Consider the following 10,607-nt stretch of genomic DNA (forward strand, 5'->3'; position numbering starts at 1 on the left):
TAGTTTAAATGCTTTATCGCAACCCTCCGTAACTACGGCAGGGTCCTCCTCCTTGATCTCCCTGCGTCCAGCCTCTCCCCTCTCCAATCCAATATTTCCCTCTGCTGCCCCGATTACTTTCCCTAAAAAATTGTTCTGCTCACATCTCCCCACTCCTCAGCGGTGTCCACCCAACGCTTGGCCGTCCAATTCCATATTAAGCAGAAATTCCTGTCGGATCCAAGGCAGTCAATCAGCTCTCTCCCCTTTACTCATCGTTGCTAGAGGAGAGGAGATAGGACTCCTTCCGTTCTCCTGTCCCCACCCACTGTTTTTCCTCCCTACACCTTCACACACGCACTTAAACCCACCCCTTCAGCACCTAGGTACTCACCCCGTGTATATATCTTGAACTCAGTTGCTTCCCTTAGCCTGTAGCTGATTTAAATGTCAACCTTCCCTGCTAGACTGTAAGCTTCTTGAGGGGTGAGATCATGTCTAATAACAATAATAATGTTGGTATTTGTTAAGCACTAACAATGTGCCAAGCACCATCCTAAGCGCTGGGGTAGATACAGGGTCATCAGGTTGTCCCGCATGAGGCTCACAGTCTCCACCCCCATTTTACAGATGAAGTAACTGAGGCGCCAAGAAGTGAAGTGACTTGGCCAAAATCACATAGCTGACAGATGGTGGAGCCGGGATTAGAACCCATGACCCCTGACTCCTAAGCCCATGCTCTTTCCACTGAGCTACGCTGCTTCTCTACCAACCATCTAGTCTACCAACTGTACTCCCCTAAGTGCTTGGGACCGTGTTCTGCACAAAGTAAGCGTTCAATAAACAGCACTGACTGACACTCATATAGTCAAATCACAATTTACTTTATGCCATGTGCCTTTAAATGACACTGGCTTACTCTCTAGTATAATAACCCCTGGACTATGTGTCAACAATAAACATTAGAAGTCTCTCTCTCTCTCAGTAGTATTAATAATAGCATTGAGCTAACTGCAATCACTTTGACCCAACATCTATGGAAGCACTACTTCCAAAGTTTGCTGAACAACAAAACTGTCATCTGACAGTTCAGAATAATAATAATAATTATGGTACTTGTTAAGTGCTTACTATGTGCCAAACACTTTCTAAGGTCACTCAGACGGGAAGCAGCATGGCTCAGTGGAAAGAGCATGGGCTTTGGAGTCAGAGGTCAGGAGTTCGAATTTCAGCTCTGCCACTTGTCAGCCGTGGGACTGTGGGCAAGTCACTTCACTTCTCTGTGCCTCAGTTACCTCATCTGTAAAATGGGGATTAAGACTGTGAGCCCCACGTGGGACAATCTGATTCCCCTGTGTCTACCCCAAAGCTTAGAACAGTGATCTGCACATAGTAAGCGCTTAACAAATACCAACATTATTATTCAGGTTGGATGCAATCCCTGTCCCACATAGGGCTCACAGTCTTTATCCCCATTTTCCAGATGAGGTAACTGAGGCCCAGAGAAGTGAAGTGACTTGTCCAAGGTCACTCGGCACATATGTGGTGGAGCCGGGAATAGAACCGATGACCTTCTGACTCGCAGGCCCATACTCTAGCCACTAAGCCATGCGAGTGTTATAGGAAACACCACACACCACAAACTTTGCAATATTTATTCCAGATGCACTCAAAAGCAGATTGATCAGAAATGTCTATTTAGTGCCATATATTCTTCAGGATTTTTATAATGAAGATTGGATTTTTAAAACCCACAAGAACCCCAAAATAACTCCATCTTCAAGAATACAACCCTTTGAAGTTATATTCTACATCTCAGAAAGGGTTTATATACAGTCATAATTTATTTACATTAATTTCTGTCTCCCCCTTTAGACTATTAGCTCCTCATGGACAGGGTACATGCCTACCAAGTGTTATACTGCACTCTCCTACAAGCTTAGTATGGTGCTCTGCACACAGGAAGTACTCAATAAATACAAATGATTGATTAACCTGCTATCCCACTTGGCCCAGTCTGAATTTTAGAGATGTGGCATTCTTTTGGCTAAATGATGAGGAAGCTTCTTTGGAATCTCTCACTAACCAAGTCTTAATACTTTTATGGCTGTGTATCTTTTCTCATTCTTAATTGCTAGTAACTTTACTTAGTTCTTTCTTTCGGAAAAAAAAAATTATCACTGTACTTTCCCTCCCAGATTTTTCCAAATCTTCAACCGCTACGTCGATACTGATGATTTCCAAATCTACTGGGCCGGCCTGACCTTTTGCCTCTCTGCAACTTCCTCTCTCCTCCTGGACATCTCCACAGATGTTACCTTAAGCACAATAATGACCAACCCCTCATTCCTCCACCCTATTCACCCTTGTTTCTGCGTCACCTATACTCTTGGTCTGTACCCCTCCCTTAAGCCCCCTTCAATAACCCACTCCCGACCCCACAGCACTTAGGTGCCTAACCTTATAATAACGTTGGTATTTGTTAAGCGCTTACCATGTGCCGAGCATTGTTCTAAGCGCTGGGGTAGACACAGGGGAATCAGGTTGTCCCACTTGGGGCTCACAGTCTTAATCCCCATTTCACAGATGAGGTAACTGAGGCACCGAGAAGTGAAGTGACTTGCCCAAAGTCACACAGCTGACAAGTGGCCGAGCCGGGATTCTAACCCATGACCTCTGACTCCAAAGCCCGTGCTCTTTCCACTGAGCCACACTGCTTCTCTTATACTTAGTGGAAAGAGCACGGGCTTTGGAGTCAGAGGTCATGAGTTCGAATCCCAGCTCTGCTACTTGTCAGCTGTGTGACTGTGGGCAAGTCACTTCACTTCTCTGGGTCTCAGTTACCTCATCTGTAAAATGGGGATTAAGACTGTGAGCCCCACGTGGGACAACCTGATTCCCCTGTGTCTACCCCAGCGCTTAGAACAGTGCTCTGCACATAGTAAGCGCTTAAATACCAACATTATTATTATTACTTTGCCGTGTCCCCTTATCTGCAATTTATTGAAATGTCTGTCTCTTCCACTAGACTGGAAACTCTTTGTGGGCAAGGACTGTGTCTACCAACTCCACTGTACTCTGCCAAGTGCTTAGTAAGCACTCAAATACCACTGATTAACTGATAGATCTTTGTTTATAGTATTTGTTAAGCACTTACTCTGGAGCAGCCACTGTATTAAGCACCGGGGTGGATATACGATAATCGGGTTGGACACGATCCCTGCCCCACATCAGGCTCACAGATGCAATCCCCATTTTACAGATGAGGTAACTGAGGCACAGAAAAGTTTAGTGGCATGCCCAAGGCCACACAGCAGATTAAGTGACAAAGCCAGGATTAGAAGGCAAGTCTTCTGTCTCCCAGGCCCCTGCTCTGTCCACAAGACCATACTGCTTCTCTGCAATATTCATCTTCCTTCTACCTCAAACGCTTTCCCTCTTAAATCCACCAGACCACAACTCTCCCACTTTTGGAATCCTCCTGAAATCCCACCTCCTAGAGGCTTTCCTTCATTAATTCCTTTCTTCCCAGGTCATCCCTTCCTAACACATACATCCTCACAGCCCTTCGCAACATTTTTATCCACCTAAATTTAAATACTCTATTCCAATCCCTTTTTAATAACAATGCTACTACTACTAATAATAATAATAAAGGCATCTGCTAAGCATTTACTGTGTGTCAAGCACTGTTCTAAGCACTGGGGTAGATACAAGATCATAAGGCTGGGCACAGTCCCTGTCCCACATGGGGCTCACAGTCTTAGAGATGCAGCATGACTCAGTGGAAAGAGCCCAGGCTTAGGAGTCAGGGGTCATGGGTTCTAATCCTGGCTCCGCCACCTGTGTGACTTTGGGCAAGTCACTTAACTTCTCGGTGCCTCAGTTCCCTCATCTGTAAAATGGGGATGAAGACTGTGAGCCTCACGTGGGACAACCTGATGACCCTGTATCTACCCCAGCGCTTAGAACGGTGCTCGGCACATAGTAAGCACTTAACAAATACTAACATTATTATTAATCCCCATTTTACCAGTGAGGTAATTGAGGCACAGAGAAGTTAAGTGACTTGCCCAAGGTCACCCAGCGGACAAGTGGCGGAGCCAGGATTAGAACTCTGGTCCTTCTGACTCCTGGGCCTGTGGACTATGGTTTTTAAGCGCTTACTATGTGCCAGGCACTGTTCTTATCCACTAGGCCATGCTGCTTCCTATTTCCTCCCATTTTCCTTCTATGGGAAATGTACTTTCGGTGTCCCGTGTAGACTTGTGAACTCCTGGAGGCCAGAAATTGTGGGACACTCCATGAGAATACCATTCCTGTATTCTCCCACGCATTTCCAGGGCTCTGCAAAAAAAGGACTCAAATACTACTGACTAATGACGCAGGACAGAATTCCCTGTCATCTGTCAGCTAAGCCTTGGTCCCAGCCTACTCCAGAGACTGGTTATCGTTTAACAGCAAAGAGCTAACCTAATTTTAGTGGATTTTACTAATTTAACCCAATAAATCCTTTAAATAGTACTGCAACAAAAAGGACATTTTATATTTTTCTACAATCTAAAATATTTTTAATGTTTCCTTCAATAAATTTTACTTGTACTAAAAAAACCCCTTAGCTCCCCAGTTTATTGCTAATCAGAAAAAAAGTCTTAATTATTTCATATGCTATTTTGGGGGAGGGAACTTTTTTTTAATCAATGAATGGTATGCAGAGTGCAGAGTACTGTGCTAAGCACTTGGGAGAGTACAAAACAACAGAGTTGAAGGACTTGACCCTCAAGGACCTTTCAGCCTAGACAGGGAGACAGACATTAAAATAACTGAGGGATGTAATTAAAATGCACATTTTTGGGAGGGGGTAATGCTCACCGCCCTTTTCCAAACCACAGAAGCTGAAGGATGAAACAAAGACCAAAGCAGGTTGGATAATAATAATAATGATGATGGCATTTGGAAAGTGCTTCCTCTGTGCTAAGCACTGTTCTAAGCCCGGGGTGGATACGTATGTAATCGGGTTGTCCCATGTGGGGTTCACAGTCTTAATCCCCATTTTACAGATGAGGGAACTGAGGCTCAGAGAATAACAACAACAATGATGGTATTTCTTAAGCACTATATGCCAAGCACTGTTCTAGGAGCTGGGGGACATACAAGGTCATCAGGCTGTCCCACGTGGAGCTCACAGTCTTAATCTCCATTTTATAGAGAATCAAAATAAAGTTGGTACTTCTTAAGTGCTTACTATGTGCCAAGCTCTGTTCTAAGCGCTGGGGGAGATATGAGGCCATCAGATTGTCCCACATGGGGCTCACGGTCTTCATCCCCATTTTACAGAGAATAATAATAATGTTGGTATTTGTTAAGCGCTATGATCCAAGCACTAAGCGCTGGGGGAGATACGAGGTCAGCAGGTTGTCCCACGTGGGGCTCACAGTCTCAATCCCCATTTTACAGAGAATAATAATAATAATGTTGGTGTTTAAGTGCTTACTATGTAACGAGCACTGTTCTAAGCACTGAGGGAGATATAAGGTATTCAGACTGTCCCACGTGGAGCTCACAGTCAATCACCGTTTTGTGGATGAGGTAACTGAGGCCCAGAGAAGTGAAGCGACTGGCCCAAGGTCACCCAGCAGATGAGTGTCACAGTTGGAACCCGGGACCTCCTTCCTGACTCCCCAGTCCAGGCTCTTGCCACTAGAGAGTCAAAGAGGGGGAAAGCCATTGTTCCTAAGGTTGGGGTTTTTTTTTTCCTTTCAGAGAGCTGCCTGGTTGTGGGGGCGGGGGCACCATTTTACGCAACAGGGAACTTCGGCAGGAAGGGGGGGGCGGTGTGGGGGAGGGAAGTGGGGGGGCAGTGCAGGGGGGGACAGTGCGGGCGTGGGCGGCAGGGGCAGTGGAGGGGTATAGTGTGAGGGGGGACAATGGAGGGGGGCAGGGGCACGCAGGGAAGGGGCAGTGGGGGGGCAGGGGCAGTGCAGGGGGGGATAGTGGGGGGGGCAGGGCAGTGCAGGGGGGGACAGTGTGGGAGGGCAGGGGCAGTGCGGGGGGCGGTGGAGACAGTGCAGGGGGGGACAGTGTGGGGGGCAGTGGCAGTGCAGGGGGAGCAGTGGGGGAGCAGGGGCAGTGCAGGGGCGACAGTGGGGGAGCAGGGGCAGTGCGGGGGGGGGGGCAGTGGGGGGGCAGGGGCAGTGCAGGGGGGACAGCGAGGAGGGGAGGGCAGGCAGTGCGGGGCCCGGGCCGCTCCTCTCCCTCAGCCCCCCGGGGACGGCACCATTCATTCATTCCATCGTATTTATGGAGCGCTTACTATGTGCAGAGCACTGGACTGAGCGCTTGGAATGGACAACTGGGCACCAGGGAGAGACCAGCCCTGCCCAACGACGGGCTCACGGTCTAAATGGGGGAGACAGACAGCACAGCAAAAGGGAGCGAAACAAGCAGTCTGGCGTGGACATCATCGAGATAAATAAAATCAAGGAGATGTGCACCTTATTAACAAAATAAATAGGGTAATAAATAATATATACAGATGAGGACAGTGCTGAGGGGAGGGAGAGGAACGGAGAGGAGGGGGAGGAACAGAGGGTGGAAGAGGAGCAGAGGGAAAAGGGGGGGCTGAGTCTGGGAAGGCCTCCTGGAGGAGGTGAGCTCGCAGCAGGGCTTTGAAGAGGCCACCCTCGCCACGAGGCCGGTGGGTTGGGGCCCTTTGTAGAGAGAAAAAGGCTCTGGGCCTGTCACCCCCCTCCTCCAAAACACCTCCAGTGGTTGCCTAACAACCTTCGCATCAGACAAAAACTCCTCACTGTTGGCTTCAACAACAATACTAATGATGGTATTTGCTAAGCGCTTTCTATGTGCAGAGCGCTGTCCTAAGCGCTGGGGGAGATACAGGATAATCGGGCTGTCCCACGTGAGGCTGATGGTATTTGTTAGGCGCTTACTCTGTGCTGAGCCCGTGAGCCCGGCGTTGGGCAGGGCCCGTTTCACTCTGTGGCCCAACTGTCCATTCCCAGCGCTCAGTCCAGTGCTCTGCACATAGGAAGCGCTCAATAAATACTATTGAATGAATGAATGAATGTAAGCCCGTCGTGGGGCAGGACTGGTCTCTCTTTGGGGCCCAATTTTCCATTCCGAGTGCTCCCAGTCCAGGGCTCTGCACACAGTAGGCGCTCAATAAATACTATTGAATGAATGTGAGCCCGTCGTGGGGCAGGACTGGTCTCTCTTTGGGGCCCAATTTTCCATTCCAAGTGCTCCCAGTCCAGGGCTCTGCACACAGTAGGCGCTCAATAAATACTATTGAATGAATGTGAGCCCGTCGTGGGGCAGGGCTGGTCTCTCTTTGGGGCCCAATTTTCCATTCCAAGTGCTCAGTCCAGGGCTCTGCACACAGTAGGCGCTCAATAAATACTATTGAATGAATGTGAGCCCGTCGTGGGGCAGGGCTGGTTTCACTCTGTGGCCCAATTGTCCATTCCAAGCGCTTAGTCCAGCGCTCTGCACCTAGGAAGCGCTCAGTCAATACGACTGAATGAATGTGAGCCGGTCACTGGGCAGGACTGGTCTCTCTCTATTGCCCAACTGTCCATTCCAAGCACTCAGTCCAGTGCTCTGCACATAGTAAGCGCTCAGTAAATACTACTGAATGAAGGTGAGCTCGTCGTGGGGCAGGGCTGGTTTCACTCTGTGGCCCAATTGTCCATTCCAAGCGCTTAGTCCAGTGCTCTGCACCTAGGAGGAGCTCAATAAATACGACGGGATCAATGAGAACCCGTCGTTGGGCAGACCTGGTCTCTCTCTGTTGCCGAATTGTCCATTCCAAGCGCTCAGTCCAGTGCTCTGCCCCTAGTAAGCGCTCAATCAATACGACGGGATGAATGCGAGCCCGTCGTTGGGCAGGACTGGTCCCTCTCTGGGGCCCAGCTGTCCATTCCGAGCGCTTAGTCCAGTGCTCTGCCTATAGTAGGCGCTCCATGAATACTACTGAACGAACGTGAGCCCGTCGTTGGGCAGGACTGGTCTCTCTCTGTGCCCCAATGGTCCATTCCAAGCGCTTAGTCCAGTGCTCCGCCCACGGTAGGCGCTCCCTAAATAGTATTGAAGGAATGGGAGCCGGTGGTGGGGCAGGACTGGTCTCTCTGCGGCCCAGTGCTCGGCACACAGTCAGCGCTCCATCAAGACGCCTGAAGGAAGGACTGAGGGAGGGAGGGAGGGAAGGAAGGAAGGAAGGCCCGAGCGCGGGGGGAAGGCGCTCACCGTGCCCCCGTCCTTAATGATGATCTTCTTGGCCAGCATGATGCTGCGGTTGGCGGCCCGTTTCTTCTTCTTGCCCTGGGTCATTTTACCATCCTCCGGGCCGGACCCCGGGCCGGACCCCCGCCCCGCCGCTCCGCCCGCCCGCCCGCCCAGCCCCGCCCCGCCGAGCCCCGCCGAGCCCCGCCAAGCCCCCCTCAGGCGGCCGCCGCCATCTTGAGGAGCCGCCGCGCTCCGCCCCCTCCCCCTCCGCCGTCACATCGCGCCAGGCCCGCGCGCCGCCGCCACGTGACCCCCACCCCCACCACGTGACCCCCTCCTCCCCTCCCTCCGTCCCATCGCGCGAGGCCGGCGCGCCCCCACCACGTGACCCTCACCATCCCCACCACGTGACCCCGTCCTCCCCTCTCCCGTCCCATCGCGCGAGGCCGGCGCGCCCCCACCACGTGACCCCGCTCCTCCCCTTCCCCCCCCCCGCCGTCTCCTTTCCTTTCCGCCCGCCGCCGGTAGGGGGCGCCAGGGCGGCCGGTGGAGACGGGACTGGCTAGGCCGCCAACAGCCACCTCTATGTATAATAATAATAATGTTGTATTTGTTAAGCGCTTACTATGTGCAGAGCACTGTTCTAAGCGCAGGGGCAGATACAGGGTCATCAGGTGGTCCCAAATGAGGCTCACAGTCTTCACCCCCATTTGACAGATGAGGTCACTGAGGCACAGAGAAGTGAAGTGACTTGCCCACAGTCGCCCAGCTGACGAGGGGCAGAGGCGGAATTCGAACCCATGACCTCTGACTCCCAAGCCCGGGCTCTTTCCACTGAGCCACGCTGCTTCTCTTAATAATAAGAATGTTGGTATTTGTTAAGCACCTACTCTGTGCAGAGCACTGTTCTAAGCGCTGGGGCAGATACAGGGTCATCAGGTGGTCCCAAATGAGGCTCACAGTCTTCATCCCCATTTGACAGATGAGGGCACCGAGACCCAGAGAAGTGAAGTGACTTGCCCACAGTCACACAACTGACGAGGGGCAGAGCCAGGATTTGAACCCATGACCTTTGACTCCCAAGCCCGGGCTCTTTCCACTGAGCCACGCTGCAATGTTCCTATTTGTTAAACGCTCACCTCCTCACTGTCCCCTGGTTCATGCCTCCAAGAGGCCTTCCCAGACTGAGCTTCCCCTTTTAGCCTCTGCTGCCTCCCTGCTCCCCCTTCACCTCTTCCCAGCTAAGCTCCCTTTCCCCCCTTTCCCTCTGCTCCTCCCCCCTCCCTTGCCCTCCCCTCAACACTGTGCTCATTTGTACATATCTCTATTACCCTATTTCTTCTGTGAATGAGGTGGACATCCCCTTGATTCTATTGATTGCGATGAAGTTGTCTTGTTTTTGTCCGTCTGTCCCCCTCAATTAGACTATAAGCCCATCAGTGGGCAGGGATGGTCTCTGTTGCCGAATTGTCCAAGTGCTTAGTACAGTGCTCTGCAAATAGTAAGCGCTCAATAAATACTATTGAATGAATGAATGCCTGTCCCTCCATCGACCCCTGGCCCTCGTCCTACCTCTGACCTGGAATACCCTCCCTCCTTACATCCGCCAAACTCACTCTCTTTCCCCCCTTCAAAGCCCTACTGAGAGCTCACCTCCTCCAGGAGGCCTTCCCAGACTAAGCCCTCCCATTCCCACTGCTCCTCTTCCCCTCCCCATCACCCCGACTCCCTCCTTCTGCTCTACCCCCTTCCCCACCGCTCAGCACTGTGCATATTTGTATATATTATTTTGTTAATGAGGTGTACGATTAGACTGTAAGCCCGTCAATGGGCAAGGATTGTCTCTATCTGTTGCCAAAACGTACATTCCAAACACTTAGTACAGTGTTGTGAACATAGTAAGCGCTCAATAAATACTATTGAATGAATACATCCCCTTGATCCTGTTTATCTTGATGATGCTGTCTTGTTTTTGTTTTGTTCTGTTTTGCTCGGTCTCCCCCGTTTAGACTGTGAGCCCGTCGTTGGGCACGGATTATCTCTCTCTCTGGCCGAATTGTACATTCCAAGCGTTTAGTACAGTGCTCTGCACATAGTCAACACTCAATAAATACTATTGAATGAATGAACACTATGTGCCGAGCAATGTTCTAAGCGCTGGGGTAGATTCAGGATAATCAGGTTGACCCACGTGGGGATCAGTCTTCAACCCCATTTTACAGATGAGGGAACTGAAGCACCTAGAAGTGAAGTGACTTGCCCAAAGTCACACAGCTGACAAGTGACAGAGCCGGAATAAGAACCCATGACCGCTCACTCCTAAGCCTGGGCTCTTTTCACTGAGCCACGCTGCTACAGAAGGAGTGTGGTCTAGTGGATAGAGAACC

The 10,607-nt window shown here is 50.6% G+C and overlaps 1 protein-coding gene across 2 annotated transcripts in view; it reads right to left on the bottom strand.

The window, feature by feature from the left end:
* MFSD14A (major facilitator superfamily domain containing 14A) overlaps positions 1–8,370 on the bottom strand; it is a 44,667-nt gene extending 36,297 nt beyond the window's left edge. For both annotated transcript variants that reach the window (XM_029062666.1, XM_029062667.1), the window contains exon 1: positions 8,242–8,370. In XM_029062666.1, the coding sequence (XP_028918499.1) occupies positions 8,242–8,325 (84 nt within the window). In that variant the 5' untranslated portion in view covers positions 8,326–8,370. The remainder of the gene's footprint in view (positions 1–8,241) is intronic.
* Between the last annotated feature and the right edge of the window lie 2,237 nt (positions 8,371–10,607).

Source organism: Ornithorhynchus anatinus, chromosome 4 (assembly GCF_004115215.2).
Source record: "Ornithorhynchus anatinus isolate Pmale09 chromosome 4, mOrnAna1.pri.v4, whole genome shotgun sequence".
Taxonomy (NCBI): domain Eukaryota; kingdom Metazoa; phylum Chordata; class Mammalia; order Monotremata; family Ornithorhynchidae; genus Ornithorhynchus; species Ornithorhynchus anatinus.